The sequence below is a fragment of the Pseudopodoces humilis genome, chromosome 2, assembly GCF_049639895.1.
Source record: "Pseudopodoces humilis isolate 2021_Gansu_Grassland_sample_001 chromosome 2, ASM4963989v1, whole genome shotgun sequence".
NCBI classification, from domain to species: domain Eukaryota; kingdom Metazoa; phylum Chordata; class Aves; order Passeriformes; family Paridae; genus Pseudopodoces; species Pseudopodoces humilis.
Genome location: NC_142201.1, coordinates 23,321,640 through 23,339,450, shown reverse-complemented (window position 1 = coordinate 23,339,450; position 17,811 = coordinate 23,321,640). Strand labels below are relative to the sequence as shown.

At 38.5% G+C, this 17,811-nt stretch overlaps 1 protein-coding gene across 1 annotated transcript in view; it reads right to left on the bottom strand.

Annotated features, from left to right (window-relative positions):
• MYO16 (myosin XVI) overlaps positions 1-17,811 on the bottom strand; it is a 262,514-nt gene that overhangs the window by 24,209 nt on the left and 220,494 nt on the right. Inside the window, exons 30-31 of the mRNA XM_005516607.2 lie at positions 17,450-17,757; positions 14,446-15,648 (exon numbers count right to left, since the gene is read on the bottom strand). Of these exons, the coding sequence (XP_005516664.2) occupies positions 14,446-15,648; positions 17,450-17,757 (1,511 nt within the window). The remainder of the gene's footprint in view (positions 1-14,445; positions 15,649-17,449; positions 17,758-17,811) is intronic.

The following is a 17,811-nucleotide window of genomic DNA, read 5'->3' as shown; positions in this document are numbered from 1 at the left end:
AGCTCATGAAACCCACAGTTGCTCATGACTAGTGGTCTTGGAAGAGACTGCATTTAAAACTCAAGATAAAGTCATAAGGCACAGGATGGACAGAAATGCACTTCTTTTGTAAAAAAAAAAAATAAAAAATCAGAGTATGGCAATGTGTCGTGGTTTTAAACCAGTAACTAAAAAAAAAGATTACTTATTTCTTGCTGTGAGATATGGATTAGAACAAGAGCAAAACAAGCATAAAACTTAAAAGGAACAAAGAAAGTTTATTAGCAAACTACAATAATAAAAACACCAGAATAAACTTCCAGAAACCCCCTTTTTATCCTCTACTACTCATTATTCCTTTGTTTACATGACAACAGAGACAAAAACTTTGGAACTTTGATGGTTAAAACAGTCCCAATTCCTGCTACAGTCTTTTCACCAGTCTTTGTAGAGAAACAGAAGTCTCTTTCTGTTAATTTATGGAGTTTCTCACAAGAAAACTATTTTTGTTATAGCTTTCTATTGCCCTGATGTCAGCTGCCCAGAACTGCTGTTATCAGAGCCCACTCCTCCCATTTCACATCACTCTGAGGTGTGTATGGGCCATGAGTTTAGGGATGTCATTTTAGGGATGAGTTATTCAAAGGCAAAAGTCTTTTTCATCTGTCTCTGTGAGCTTCACTAGAAAACAGGTTTTCTCACTGCCCCCCAAGGCTTCAAATTTTCGCTTCACTGTTTCTAGCACTTCACTGTATCACAATCACCTTACTTTTTACTCAAAATTTACACTTTGAACACTCTATTCCTCCCTATATACTGTCATGAATTAAAGGAGGTTTTCAAGACTTTACTGTCCATTTCCATAGCTTCAACAGAAAGGTATTTCAGCTCATAAACACATCTTCTTATTCTCTACTTTTTCTGAAACTTAATTCTTTTCTTTACTGTCTCTAATAGTTTTATAAAGTCTCTTTACATGTTGATCACTCTCTTTTTCTCTCTCTGGATAAAAGGATTAATCTGCAAGTCTCATCTGGAAAATGAAAAGTTTAAAATCTTGCCCAGGCTTTTGTAGATGGTTCTGTGACTTCTGCCAGTGCAGGAGCTGGAGCTGTCTTCGATGGAAGATTCCTCATGGCTGCTCTGGAAAGTGTAGTCGCTGCTTTAGCCCGCCGCAGGTCCAGAGCTTTTTCTCCTTCTTTACTCGGCAGTCCCCGGTGAACTCCGTCACTGCAGCCGAGCCAGGGACCAGCCTGGCCCGGCCAGAGCCCGGGGCAAGCCCCGCAGGCCCCATCTCCCGGCCTGGAGCCGCTGGGCCCAGCCCAGCCCCTGCCCGGCCGCATGGCCTGGGCAGGGAACGGGAGGCCAGCCGGAGCTCTGTTACCTTCCACAGCCAGGAAACAAAGAGAACTAAAGTGCCTTGACTTTACATCTTAAGGTAGGGTTCACAAGTTGATCTCCCTTTTCAATGGTTAAAACTGCTGTCAATTCCCAGTAATGACCAATAATTGGTCAGGAGAAGAGAATCCTTTCAGTCCCCAGCAACTTCAACTTCCTAAGCTCTCACAACCACCTTAAAGGTAAAGTCACCCCATGACACAATGATGGAAATGAATGTATTTGCTTTTTTCCCCCCATTTTTAAGTTACTATCTCACTTTTAAAAGAAACCAATAATACACTGAAAGTCTACATGCTAGAACTTTTTTGTCAAAAGATTGATTTAAACTCTTTTAATTGAGCTATGACTTCCAAATATCCTATTATAAAACTTCTTTTTCTCAATCAAAAAATGTATGATCCTAAGCATCATAGTTATTTCATCAGTACTTAGGCTGAACAAATGCTTTATCACTAAATTAGAAAATGAGCCAGTATTAGCTCTATTCATATGACAGATTAAAGTACTGAACTGAAATATTTTGAGACATTATTATTTTTCTAAAGAAATCATATACTTAGCCTATTTTATAAAGTTTAAAGATAAAATACAAATTGTTGACTAATATCACAGCATTTAGGTGGAATCATCATAGCCTTTTTGTACAGCAAGATATGAAAAAACATTATGTATTAAAGGCTCAGCAGTAATTCACCTGATAGAATTGTATTTTATTTTCCTGTGAAATCCCTTGTTTTGCTCACCTTTCTTTAAATGTAGGTGTATGGATATGGATACATATGTCCCCGTATGATCTTTTCAAATACTTCTCCTTTTAACATTTAGTGCTCATTTACAGTCTAACTGAGAACTCAATAACAACAGAAGGCTCCACTGCTTTCAGCAGGGTTTGGATCCCCATCTTACTTTGGATGCTTTGTGCAGCCCTGCCAAAGCACCAGGGACTCATAATACAGGGCAAGTACTCTTGCTTTGTCTATCCTGGTTATTCAAATGTGATCACAACTGTTCTCTGGCCCTGAGACAAATGGTGTGAGACCCCTATCTGAACTACTACACTTTCCTTGCCCTCCACAGCAGAGAGGAATCCAAATCACCTACTGGGAATAGTCCCTGACTCTTTTCCTGAGCCACGCCCAGATCTGTCTGGAAGGGAGTCACCTGCCAGGTCCCAAACAATGCTGGGGATTGCTCTGTGCACTGTACACAGGAGTGAGCTGCCATTCCAAGAACATCCCCTGGTATTGGCTCATTTTGTAAAACAGATACAGCCCTTCACTTTGACAGCACTACTTACCACAATCAAAAATCAGAGGTCAATATTAACCTATCTCAGGCAAAAAACAGGAATAAATGCGGAAGAAAGACTACTTCAAAATCACATGGGGCTGGTGGAGCACTGAACTCTTGCACAGCTTCTACTGAAGCCACATTCAAAGGTTTTATCATGACTGTACAGGGAGAGCAGATTCTCCTTAGTTCTGTGCTGGTATAAATGGGAGTCATGCATTCCTCTCAGTATGATTTGACATGACCATTTTTTAAGGCACACGTTTCATTTCGTTAATTAAACAGAGAGCTAAGGATGAGTTTCCAGCTGAGGAGATTCAGTGTCTCAAGCTAAGCAGGATGTATCTCAGTCCTAAAGCTGAAATAATCCCTATATTTTATATATATATAGTATAAAATCAAACATTACTTCTTCATTCATGGAAAACATGACTTTCTGTAACTAATGATCAATACACAGTTTTAGGTATCAAGATCCACAATTATATATTCTGTATCAGCAACTATGTAAACAGGAAAACACATAAATTCTGGCAGATAAATTCATGTTGTACAGGAGGAGAAGCTTTTTGTACCTGTTCTGCCATGGAATGTAAAAGCTAAATAGCTCAATTTCCTTAAACCTACAGCTGGTATCCAGCAAAATGTAAATTTCAAATCAAGCAGCTTGTCATTAAACATGTTAATGAGTGAGAACTGATGGACCCTATTAACCAGCATCTGAAAGTCAAGACGTTGCAGACAGAAGGGATTTCTGTTCTGTGCTCTCACTCTTTCTTAGAAAAGTCAGGAATACACTGAATCCTAATGGCTGACCCTGGATATTTTTTTACATTTACTGTGACAAGTGGACATTGTGAGGGAAAAAAATAAAATATGTTGATTTCAGAAAATGTACAGATATTTTTTGATAAAGGGAGAGGAAGTTTTTATAAGAACAGATCATTTTATTTTGGCTCAAACATTTACCCCTGTGTTTTGTTGCACCTTTTCAATTACACTTGGTGGTTCCTGTTTCGCTCTGACTTACTGTTGAGACATTCTTTATCTGTGGCATTTGCTAGCTACCCTCAGCACAGGTTGTCTTGGATGTCCTTTTGCTGGATAAATGCATATTTCTTCAGAGTAATTCAGTTTACTTATATGAGGTCACACCGTGACCCTCTGTAACATGACTGTTTGCTTTGTGTGCTGAGAGCTGGAGGCAAACAGCTCTATTTTATTTGCTGAAAGAAATGGAGCAGGCTGAAAACTGTCAAGACAGGATTCCCCCAGCCTATTAGCATGTGCTGCCTGTCTCACCCTTCTAGCTGTGCTGCTGGCTGCTACTGCCATTAGAGGCAATAATTATTCATTGGTTTATTTCACCTCACAAAGCCTACCCTTACAGCAGCAATTGTCTAGGATTCCCCCCGCAACCTGTGATGCTCCTGGGATGGTAGAATTTGTACTGTCACTTCCAGCATCCTTTCTCTCTGAGCTGTGTAAGTGGAACTATCAGGTGGTGTTAAAAGCTACTCCAGAAGCCACACTCCTTGATGGAGCAGGTGAATACAGAAACGGGCCACGAAGAATATCAAGTGACAAAACTCACTCTGCTTGAGGAAAGAGCTCCTCTGAAGAATTTTGTATTAGTGTGATATCAATCAGCCAAATTTCAGAGAATGAGGCTGGTAGTAAGAAGGAGGTTGCAGAAGCAGCTGCAGGAACTCCTAGGTCTGGTTCAGCCCTTAAGAGCCATCAGCTCAATTATAATTTTATAAATCATAGCTCTGGAAAGTACACACCTAGAACAAGAAAGTTTCTTCTGCTTTCTTCTCTAATGGATTTGTGCTGGTAGAAAGCACTCTCGTTTTACATTTAGTTCAGTCAATACAAGCTACAAATCTTTCCCTCTTTCCTAGAAGAAATGTTAGGGATATCCCTGGGTCAGGTAAACTCTCAGAGTTAGTGGGGGAGAGATAACATAAGTGCTTTTTTTCCCTGTCTGGAGGACTCTGGATTGTTTCAATTAGTTTCTTTGCCAACATGAGGCTAAGAATACGATTCTGAAGTGGAGAAAGCCTTCTCAAGCAGTGGGAAAGGATGAAGAATACCTGGACAGGCTGCCATTTCTCCTGGCTGATAGTATCTAAGCAAGAACTTGGAACACCGTTTCAGTTCAGCAAGTGAGACTCCAGTCAGTGTCTGTGTTTCAGACACTGGGGATTTAATTCATCCTATCTTCTCTAGGAACTGATTTTTGCAGGCCTTTCTGAGGTCCATAAAAAGCCACACAGGGCAGAAAGGAAGGGAACATTGCTTGGGACAATATCCTGCTTTAGAAGCAGCATTTATTCCCTACATGTCCCCATGTTCCTCACTGTTTCAAGTCTAATATGGAAAAGAAGTAGTTGATTTTACTCTGTTAATGGTTTTATTTACTTCTAGGTGTGTTGATTGGCTGACCAAAGAGTGTACTTATTATATTTGTGTGTTTAAAAACCTGCTGGTGTGCTGGAAAAGGAGAAGGCAATTTGCTGAGAAAATGTGACAAGACACTGTCTCAACCTTCCTCCCCCTCAAGCACAGTTTCAAATACTGTAAAAATAAATAAACAAAACTGCAAACAAACAAACAAACAAAAACCCCAAAAAACCCAGATAGGTATTTGATACATCAGATAGGTATTTGAAACATCACATCAGTTCCATTTACTTCTCCCAGAATGTTTCTACAGATATTTTTCAGGATATCTCATACCAGCTCTCACAGTGACTGCAACGCAGAAGTCTTGGCATAAGTGACTGCACTGAGAAGATAAATTGAGCAGATCCTGAGGAGCAATCCAAGGAATATTTTTGGTTCACCTGTACTGTAATCCTGCCCGCCAAATAGGGACATCTGTTCTGGGAAACTTCTCAGACAACATTCATACTTTGTTTTCCAAGTGAGCTTCGAAGACAAAAAATTAATTTAGATTTCTATTTAGCTTGTTTTTAAGTCCATTTTGAAAGAGTGATGGTCAATGACGCTGTCATTAACCTCGAAGCAAGAACATATGGCTATTGCAGATGCAGTGTGATAAACATCCATACTGTGCACAAATACAGATAATCAATGGCTAGAAATTGTCTCTAAATGCTACTAGTATGTCCAGATTGTTTTGCAATCAGCCCCTATGGAAAGAGCTAAGAGAAATAATGAAATGTAAAATTTCAGGCCTAATTTTGAATGTTTTTTGTTTGTTTTAAAAATTTCATCGTATAAAAGTATAAAATTAGTTTTTATGCTTTTTATTTTAAAGGAGAATGAAAACTCAAGCCAAAAGAGGGCTGAACTTGAAGGCTTCTGTATTTTCCCATTCAGTAGCAGTTCCAGGAAGAAGGCAGATATCCCTAACTGCTTTAAATCGTACTCCTACCTCCGGTACTCCACTTCTAAGCACTTGACTACTCTCTCACAGCAGAGTGTAGCAGTGTGGAGAAAGAATAAGTGTCAGGGTACCCTCACATTTATGATCAAGTCTTTTTATCAGTCTCTTTTAAATTGTCTTCTTTTGTTCCTCCACCCAGCCCCGCAAAATTCCAAAGCTAGAATTGGAACAAAATCCACACATCCAGGTCTACAGAGTTTCAGAGTTTCCTGATGAACAGCATGAGTCCTGCCAATAACTTTGGGTCATCATTGAAGGGCTGGAGTTTGCATAGGTCTTGGATACCTGAGCCAAGGAGTTTAGAAGTAGCTTGGCTTATTTATAAGACAGTCATACCCCTAAATGCCAGCCCAACCAATGTTGAAGTGACTAGTCTTGAATTCATCTAGGTCCAAAAAAAGGTCATCACATTTAATTGTTAACATTTTCAGTAAGAAGCATTTAAGTGTATTTGAGGCAGACCATTTCAGTACTTAATAAACATTTTTGAAAGCCTGGACATGAAATAATATTTACTTCTGCACAAAATTTTAGAATGCTTGGTTTTCACTTCAGCCTAAAACAAATATAAATGTCACAATCTTGACATTTTCTGTGAAATGGAATTATTGTTCTCTACTGAGGCAATTCTCAAAAGATAATTTAATGCTGAGATGGATGTAAAAAAGTTAAAAACATCTGAAGAGATTTCTCAGTTAAGCTGAGAATTTAATTAGAGATCTTCTCTAAAATGTGTGTCCATATTTCATTCTTCATTATGTTTCAAATGCTGGAATTCCTGTAAAATGAAGTGACATGGCATTTACTGGCAAATACCCATATTATTCTTTGGTATCAGGAATGTAAGTGTGCTACAAATCAATTTCTTTCTCTTAGATATGGCTAATTTCTCACAATTGGTTTACAATTAATGATGTAGTGGATCCTAAACAAAAACACTTGTGGTTCTGCATTGTGAATTACAAATAAAATTCTTACTATTTAAAGAAGCCCATAAAAAGAGGCCCATGTAAAGAGACAGCTTTCTGAACCATTACTGATGTTGCGACTATGATGCCACATCAGATGCTGAAGAAAAGACATTTCTATGAAAATAAGGATCCTGTAAATGTCTATCTGAATGATCCAAGTTGCAATTAAAAATGGGATATTATTAAAAAATTCGGGTTTTAAATGCACTAAGCATCACAATGTGGTGTCATTATTGTGGTGCAATTATTGTACTCAAGTATCAGACAGGATGAAGGGGACACAAAGTAAATCCAGCTCAATGTAAAGGGTACAAAACAGAGTCATTAATTTGAAAGAAATGCCTGCAGTTCTCAGAAATGGATCATATAAAAGGAACAGAAAAGTCAGTGCAATTGCTTTTCCTCAGCACTCCTCTTCAGCAGTGAGTTGGTATGAATATGAGAGAGCCTGCAGTGGTTCAGACCAAGGTGCCACCTAGTCTAGGATCCCTTTCTAGCCAGAGATAGTTACAGTGTAAAGTCAATGGAAATCAAAAATGCAGTGATATTTTCCTCTGTGATCCTGGGGCTGCATAGTCCCCTTCAACCTCTATTTCATTAATACAGCTTTTGGAAATGTAAGGAGGAGTGATAAAGATGTGATTTTGTTTTCAATACAAGCACTTAAAATGTAAAATAAATATGAATTTTTATGTCAAGAAATTTTTTTAACCTGAAAATTGGACTTAATTTGTTCTTCTAATAATCTTTGGGTTAAAATTATTTATGGTAGTCACACACAAAGCCTCTTTCACATGTTGGAATAGATAACCAAAGCTAATCCTATATTAATGTGGTTTAGGCTGTAACAGCAAACAGTGAAGTCAACCAGAAATTGAAATGCTTTAGTGAAAAAAAAAATCATAACAGAAACCCATAACAGTCTTCAGCAGTAAAATATACTAGTTTACAGGCATTTTGAAATGGAAAATTATTCTTGGTATATTGTGTTTACCCAGAAACAACAAGACTTTTCTGCGATATATTATCCAGATAGTGACAGACTTATAGATCAGGAGAAGACTGCAGATTAAGGTGGTATCTTTCAGGCTGCACAGTCCATAGATATTCCAGGAATCTAGTGTACTTTCTCTAGACTCTTCTAACCTTTTTCTGCTGCAATAACAGAAACAGTTATTTCCTCTGAAAAATCACCCAGCATGGGCTGAATGGCAACTGTATCGCCAGCAGTTCTGTCTGCTCCTGTGTAATTTTTTGTATAGGGCATCTTTGGCTAACCAAGAAAGAGTGTTTTTGTAATGAGTTACATTGAACTCTTACTAGCAGTGCTTCCTCCCACTTTTCTGCACCTACAGCAAGAGACTCAGATTGAGAGTTGCAAGTAGACTGTAGTGAAAATGTAAGTTTGACTCTAAACTGGGAAGAGCTGTTGACTCCCTTGAGGGCAGAGAGGCCATGCAGAGAGATGGACAATCAACAATTCTATGAAGTTTAGCAAGTGTTGTGTTCTGCACCTGGGATGGAGCAATCCTGGATGCATCTACAGACTGGGGAATGAGATGCTGGAAAGGAGCACCACAGAAAGAGACCTGGGGCTCCTGGTCGATGTCAGGGCAAATTGAACATGAGACAGCAGTTCCTGGCAGCCAGGAGGGCCAACCCTGTCCTGGGGGGCATCAGGCACAGAATGGCCAGTGGGCAAGGGAGGGGATTGTGAGGAAAAGGTTTCTCACCCAGAGGGTGGTTGAACACTGGAGCAGGCTCCCAAGGGAAGTGGTCACAGCACCAAGCTTGCTTCACTTTGAGTGTTTGGACAACAGTCTCAGGCACATGGTGTGATTCTTGGAGTGTCCTGCACAGGGCCTGGAATTGGACTTGATGATCCTGATAGGTCCCTTCCAACTTGTCCTGGTCTGATGGGATGGAGGGGGAAAGAAGACGATGGGGGAAGAAGAAGCTGCAGTTTGTGTTGAGGAACACTCACTCCCCCGCATCCTGCTCCTGGCCTGTGGTGTCTGCAGCACGGACAGACAGTGGGACAGAGCTTCTCTTTTGCTTTTAGTTAGTTTTAGCTAGCTGAGGCAGAGGAGTTCCCTGGACTTTTTTTTTTTTTTTTCCTTTTTTCCTGGTTCTGTTCAAACCTGCTCTGGACTGAACACCCAGCCAAACCCCGGGAGCTCACGCCTGGGGCCCACCGGGGCCTGGGCCTCGGCACTTTCCAGCGCCGGAGGGACTGATAAGAACCTGAGCGAGCCGAGCTACACCACATGAAAAGGACTTTTTTTCTGGATTTGCCATCTCATCGAACAGTGAGAGGTTTCATTGATATTATTAAATTTCTGTTAAATAAACAGTTTTTTCCACTTTTCTCTGAGGAAATCTTTTTTCCTGAACCAGTTGGGAGAGGGGCCGCTTGAATTGGCTTTTCTGGGTGGACCCCCATTTGGAAGGTCTCCCAAATTTGCCCTAAACCAGGACACAACTCTGCATATTCTATCAGAGGCTGATGACTCTCCTGTGTTTAGCTATCTGATCTGAAAATTAGTCACAGAAAGTCACCCTCACTCCCTACTAATTAAGGCAATTATGTAAAAAGATGTTAATCTCTTTCTGAAAAGTGTGCTGAAGCTTAACTGACTAAAGTTTTAATTATTTGAGAATTTTCCTTTAAAGATGTAGAACCTCAATGCCTTATACAATCATTCCTCTAGCATTTACAGGTAAATGATAAAGTTGAAAACATAGCTTTCTCTATTACTCATGGTTTGTAAGTTATTAGCTTTTACCACAAAGAAAGTATATCTATTTCATTGTACAAATAGGAAGGAGATGGAGATAGGATTATTATCTTTATTAAGTTGCTTAAGACAAAAAGTTGAGTGACTTAGAGGGTAAAGGCCTGGGATTTCATCACAGAAACACAATTAGGGATTTAATTTGTAATCTGCTGTTGAGACGTTAGCTGCACAATAGCTTGCTCTATCTGATGATAAGGGAAAATTATTTATTAACTATGAAAGGGATACCTGCCTTTGGCAGGACAGTACTTTTCATATATGTACATTACATTTTGTTGTTCTCCAAGTTTGAGTCAACTTAGTAGAGGGTATTTGGCAAGATTTAGTCCCAAGGTATATCAAGGTATATCAAAGTATCTGTATTATTTTCCAGTTGTAAACCGGAGAATGTGGAATAGGACACTGATATGTGAAACAGCTACCTGGTTCCACATATCATATTGAAAATTCATCACTTAGGAAGTAAGTAAAGAAAGGATTCACACAGTGAATGGATGTCAAGGATACTGGACAAACAATAACAATACTGATAACAATAAATAGTTAACAATCTAAAGTTTTCACATCTTTGCTGTTGTTACCAAACTGTTTGGAAAGAAATAGGTCACTGAAGAATGGATAGACTTGAACATACAGATTTACTTGTACTGAAACATTACTTTACAAACTTGATACCTATACATTGGTGATGTATATAAAGGAAATGTCTTCTTAATTTTATTTCTTAGGCACCTAGATGTGGGGTTGCAAACTTGTGTATTTTCTTTTGCTCAGACACAGAAATTAAGTATCTATTTTTTAGTAATTTTTTTCTCAACAATGAAGAAGTGGGAAGAACAGAAAACATTGTACCTTCATCTCAATAGACTAATGGTGAGAAATCCACATGAGTACTCACTCTGCCAATCCAAGCACGGATGAGTGGTTAGGATTTATTCTACCTTTTGTTCTGAAGGTGAAATGATTCCCCTTTGCATGGAATAATTTAATATCAACTGTACCACTTAAGAGAAATAGCATCACAACCTCACAAAATCTGAGTATCATTCTTCCACACTGAGTAACAGAAAATTCTGTCCTTGCTCATAAATATTTAATATGAAATGCTTAAACATGTGATTGTCTCTTCCTTATATAAGTAATGTCTTATATGTAGAATAGTCAAAAATATTTGGATATCCTGCTAAGGAGTGCTGTTTTGTGATTAAGGATTGAATTTGGTTTCATGAGGTCTAGTTTCAAATCTCAGGTCTTGTCTATTTGAGTAAGGCCTTTCTCTGCACATGACCATTCAGTTTCAATCTGTCTTGCAAACTAAGGTTTTCACTTCCAGAAATCACAGAGGAAAGATTTGTGTGTGTGCATTATCACTTATCTGCACTAAAGTCTCATTTCATATGGAGTAAAAACAACTCCCTGCATAACAATACAGCTGCAGTTTCAATGACAACTCTTTCCAACCTTCAAAAAATCACCTTATCTAGGTTCTCACCTGTTACAGCTTTGTTTGAACAATTAGCCCTGCAGAGTAAAAAACTTCTCTTGTTACATGTGAAGTATTTTGCATAAAATTGCATACTATATGATCCTGATGATTGTTTGAACCAGCAGGGGCTAGTGCTGTATTTAAAAAAAAAAAAAAAAGGCCAGGCTCAACCACAAAGAAAAGAAAGTTGTTGCCATTTGATTTTTTTTTTACTGTTGCCCTTCTGAAAGACAATGCTCTCAGTTCAGTTCACAATAACTCTTCAGCGCATCAGAAAACCACAAATGTGTTCTGCTGTAATTCCGGACGAGCTTTTCTCACAAAGAGGTCAGGAGCCAAAAGGACATAAGTGTTCTCAGGCCTTGAAATTACTCCTCCAGGCGAAAGGCAGAAATGCTGGGGGATCTGTATTGTACTTATATTGGCGAGGAGGCTTTCATCTCCAAGGCTGATGATCCCATACAGAAACTCCCTGATTCCTATAGGTAACTCTCCATGACTTCAAAATGGCCTACAGTTTTACTTTCTAGTTTTAGTTAAGACTGTCAATAGGCTATATCTTCTGAAAATAAAGGAAATTGCACATTCTAGAGTGCTATTCTAGGCTATGTCTTCAACTTTAATGAAATTCTATTAACTTTTTTTTTTTACCCTATCATCGCTAATAAATAAAATACTACAAATGATAAAAAGAAAGGGAGGAGTCTTCTAGTAACTTAATATGCATTAGGCAAGAGGTGATAATAATGTCAGAAGGTAGCACATGACAACTTCTAGTTTTACACAGCTTGTAAAGACCCAGCTCTGATGACTGCCACCTTATTACTTTGCAAGAAAAGTTAAATAATTTTTTCCTGCTGTTACCATAGAAAATAGATGAACACATGAAGTACATAAAAAAGGCAAATTGTAAAAACACACATATTCACTTGCATTTCTTAGTTACTTTCAATCCATCTACTTATCATTGAACTATTCATATGTAACTGCACTTAGTATACAGTAGCTTCCTAGCTCATAAAATATTGATTCAGGTTTTTTATCGTATATCTTTCTTGAACTTTGATCTTTCATACTTAGTGCTCCCTTGATGAAATATTTAGAAGTACATTTTCCATGTGAAAGGTAAATTTAGAGGTTTTTTATGGTACCCTCTGTTAATGCACTAGCTTCAACCCACATGAGACCCAAGCTGAACTCTATCTTGGTCACATTTAGTTGATCATTGCATTTGCAAAAAATCTTCCATTCCAAAGCAACTTTTATTTTAAGGTAAAGGTTATTTTTTTTTTTTTTACCTGGTTGCAGTGGTTTACAATACTTTCTCAATAGGTACATTGAGAGAGACTTGAGAAGATACATCCAAAGAGTTAACTTTAATAGTTACTTCCCAGCAGATAAAAATGTATAAACTGTATGATAAACTAACACTCCCAACTTCAAACAAACAAACAAACAAACAAAACCAACCACAAAAACATTAAAAAACCCCACAGAAAACATTCTATGTACATTTATAGGCAATGAATGTTACTGAGTAATTATGTCAAAGCAAGCAAAACTACTGCAATAACTCCTTTACCAATTTCATCAGTTCAATTACTTAGCATCAGAAAAAAACATTCTCTTGAGGTTTAGAACTGATAAATTCTCATTTCATACTCATTCAACATACAGGATTGAATTCAGCATAAAAGAACAAGCAAGGTCCAGCTAAAGCTTTTTCAGGGTCTGGAGGACTTACAAGGGTTCTGCCACAAGATTTTCTTTGATAGATGAATGTCCCATCTTCACCTAGATACTAACATTCATGAAGCTTGTAGAAACTCAATTAATTTTGAGACCTTTATCTCCTTGGTTGAAAGCAATTTTGGCTGAAGGCTGCCAAAGTTCTTAAGAACAGAGATGTAGGGTAGCAGACATCCACCTCTTGCTCTGTACACACATGAACAGAGCAAGAACAAACACCTTCTTCTGTATAGCTGTGTAAATTAGGATATGATACTAAAATCAATGGAGCAGTAGGTATTTAAGAAAATGGACAATGAATAGTAAGAGAATCCATCCTGTTCTCTACAAGATTGTTTTTTATTTCAAAAGTATGACTCAGGCTTCCTCCCAAAGAGATGGCACATCAATAGGCCAATGGAAGTACAGCTACACCAAGGTATGTGGCATGTGAAACAAACAGAAGGAGCTGGAAGACACTGCAGCTGGAAAACTATGATATAGTTGAAATCATGGAAAGCGTTAGATTTGCAGCTGGACTCAATGATCTTAGTGTTCTTTTCAAACGTAAGTGATTTGATGACTCTGTATTGCCTATTTTGAATATGCTGCGCACAGCTCTTGATTAAGACAAGCTATTTGGACTGATAGAAGTGAAGAAGAAGAGAAAACAGTCTAGATATTTTCTCACACTAAATTATAAATTCACAAAATTTTCTGTTTAGGAGATGCTAGTATGGGGAGAAATTTCTATATAAAATGTACTGAGTAGGACTTAATAGGAAACATTTTTTTAAATCAGAAAAGTAATGCAAAGACTGGAGTCAGTGTTGTTATTGAGATGCAGAACCAGGATTTAGTTTAACTTTTTAAATATTGTTCACTGCATGACTCTCCATCCAAGCATTATTTAGGGGAATAACGAAGACTATCACCAAATACAGAATTTAATGGAAACGAAATGATCAAACTTTAAATGACAGTCTTCAAAGTAAGGCACATCTACCAGCCACCTAGCCATATATTTAATTAAAAGTATTTTTATACTTTGATAACAGAAACTAATTTTTCATACAATGTAACATCTGTGTTTATTTTACTGAGACAGCTGGAATGTTAAAAGAACATTTAAACTTTTGTCATACAAATATTTTGGTAAAAAAGTTGATATCTCAGACAAAACCTGAAGACATATAGTTTCTCTATGTAATTTATACTCTATGTGTGTTTCTTATGACTACAACAGACCTTTAAAAAAACAACCCAAACCAATCAAGGTTTTCATTCTACATTTTTGACCACTTTATCAGTTTCCAAGGTTAGAAAGTTTTGATGCAGAAAAAATTCACAATACAGAAGCACAGAGAGCTGTCTTACCTTCTGGCTCCCTGATCTTACGTCCTGCTGCAGATTTTCGTAGCACGCTCCTTCCTGAGTTGAACAAGCTAGTTAACTCATCAAGGGGACTGGTCAATGACCTTGAGTTTGTAGGGCTGTATGGAAATGAAGATAATGAATTTGAGTTCAATTTCCTGTGATCCGCTCTTGCCACCTTTGGGGAGTAAGGCAGCTTGGAGAATGGAGAAGATGAGCATCCAAGCTGAGCAGGATTGGGTCTCTGAGGTACTTTTGACAGATCTGAATTTGTACCTGTCTTCCCTGCATTAATCAGGAAACTAGCACAAGTCTCCGGAGGAGATGCAAAATGTGTGGAAGCCCGGTAGGAAGCAGGAGGTGGTACAGGAGGAGGGGGTGGTGGCAGTGGAGGAGGTGGTGTGGAAGGAGGAGTCACTTTGGTGGAAACACTGAACACAATCAAGCCTGGAGATACTGGTCTTTCATTCTCCCCCTTCTGGCCTTTGGAGTACTGGGGTGATAATGGACTTGAGCCTTCTGACTGCACAGGGTATTTTAGGTTGGTTTCCAAAACAGGAAGTTTTTTGACCTCTAGTGGTGTTAAAGGTGATTCATCAGAAGCAGGTGAACAAGTGACAGGGGTTGGAGGGAATACAAGAAGTGGTGGTCTGTGGGGGAGCAAGTTAGGGAAAGGGGCTGGAATGTCACATGAGTCTTTATAGATCAAAGCTGCTTGACTGTTTCCATCCAATGTTCCATCTTCAATGTTAACATTTTTTTTGCTTTCAAACAACAGAGGAGGAGATCCAGTCACTACTGGAATTATCCCATTACCAGTGCTTCCTTCTTCTGGCAGAAAATACTTCATTTCTTCATATACAGACTCTCCCTGTTCTGGACTCTCCGCTTCAGCAGAACTGCTTTTCACTGCATTCCCTACCATTTCAATATAGACAGGCTCATTTTCCTCCTCTTCTTGTGACATAAAGAGATTCAACACGCCATGTTGTGGTACATCAGTAGAAGCTGCTCTCTGTACTGTCACAGTGTCATAGACACCTGGTTTAACTACTGTGCTTGCTTTTTTTACATCCCCAGGCTTTTGGCCAGGTATTTCTTCATAAGAGCCGCTAAGTTTTGTATTTGGACTTCGCTTTGGTTTCCTGGGAGGTATTTTTTTCATGGTACTATAGTCATCACTGTGTGGTCTTGGACGGGTCAGTACTAGGAAAATGAAAAATGTCTGTGTTATTAACAAGTTAAAGGCAGCACTGGTCTACTACTTTAAGCCCTCAAATGTTGCCCATTTAGTTCTACAATGAACAGCAGTCACAAACACAGGACTCCAAGCAAAAGCATAAATACTTCTAGCAATAAAATGCAGAATTTTCAGCTACCCAACCACAGGCCTTTGCTACCTGGGCATGTAATCTTCATTGGTAATCTCTGCTGGCACCAAAAGATGAAAAACTCACACCTGAGGAACTATATTTTGAATCCAGATGTGCACAGCAAGATCTATAACATATGGAAATATGTGCTTGTTTCTCCTTTTGCTCCAAGGGAGAGGGGCATGCTTTCAACTAGGAGTTAGCATGGTGCTACTTGGACATATATGTGATTGCCAGTAACTGAAATACCCCTCTGTTATGTAATATCTATAAAATTCTAATTATAGGATGATATTATGCCCCCATCTTCTTTTGTACTGCAGGTGTGGAAATAATTTATAACTTTAGGGAATCTCATAGCCTAAGGGCAAATCCCCAAGTGAGTATACATTTAACTAAACTAGATAGCTCTTCATAGCCTCCAGGCATGTATGGAGTGAAGAGACTAGATACCTAGATGATTGGTCTTTTAAGATCAAAATTAGATGGTATAAATCAGAGCTGGTTTTGGACAAAGACCAAAGAAACTGACATAATTCCAGGAAAATGAGTACATGGCAGAAACTTGGCCTATTGTTTCATACATATAAGAACTTCAAAATTGTTTTGTGAGTATATGTAAACATTATTGTTAAAGCCACACATTAATATATAAATTGTTGTTCTTTCAAAGCACCTCTATTAGAACTTCCTGGTTAAATCAATAATCTCTTGCAGATTTGGACACAGAAATATTAAATTACTACACACCTCCTTAAACCATACTAGTTTAAAAGTATGCTGGGTGTAGTTCATGTCTCCTTACATAGAGCTTGAATGAGCAAGGAAGAGGTTAAAAAAAATGGACTCTCATCTAATGAACTGGATGTGAGTAATTATTTTGAGAGAGGTGTCTGCAAAGATTTCTATCCATTGTGTGCAAGACTAAGGAGTTATAGCGAGCTTTAAATCCAACCTGAAGGATCTTCCTTTATATGCCTTGAAGATCATTTACACAAAACATGAGAAGTCAGGCTTATCAAGGAAAGCAGAATGCATTCCTTTCCTTCATCTTCTACTCATTCATTTCAAAGGTGAAGGAGAATAGAACAAGTGAACTCAAAATCAAGCTATGTGCACCATAATGCACTGAGACACTTTGGGATACTTGCAGCACTTTCCTTCTAAATAAAAATCACTGTAACCAAATTATGGCAAAAAAGCCACAAACAAACACTGAACATGTAAGTTATTCATGTAAGCATAGAAAAAAAGTAGAAGAAAGTTTAATGTTTGAGTCAGTGAAATTCAAGATTCGAGCATTCTGTTTTAGTGACGCAAGATATACTAGCAGTTTAAAAGGTGAGATAAAATTGTGGGGTAGAATAGCTCATTTTGACAGATTACTTGTTTCTAGAGAGATTTCTACAATTAGGTTTTGGTTGTTGACAAACTGGGCAATTAGGACACATGAGTATTATTTGCTGATTTGGGTACAAATGACAAATTGGCTAATTTTATTTACTGCCACTGAAATATTTCAAGGAAGCAGGACCTCTCAAAGGCATATGACTGTGTTTAAAAGGATCAAAGTAAGAAAAACACATCAATAACTCAGAGTAACATTTGCGACTGTCTCTGCCTTTATGTCTAACCTTCATTAGCGGTTTCCTTAGAAGCTGCCGACAAGCAAGCACTAACAGCCTCGTAGGAGGCACTCAGTCGTGTGTTGGGGTCCCTCTTTGGTTTGGGAGGAGGCTGTTTCCTTGGTGATGGCAGGCTATTGCTATCGTCCATGCTGAAAACAGAGTGCAGGGAGGGGGATCTGATGGATGACCCAGCTGCAGAATGTACCAAGCCATCCACTGCCATGGGGACGGGGACAGAGCTGGAGTGAAAGTGCTTAGACGTTCGACAGCCGGCAAAGCTGTCCTCAGAGACCTTCCCACCCTTGTCTTCAGCTCTGAAAACACAGAAAAGAGGCCCAGATGCATTATTCAAGCAGTAACAATGAACC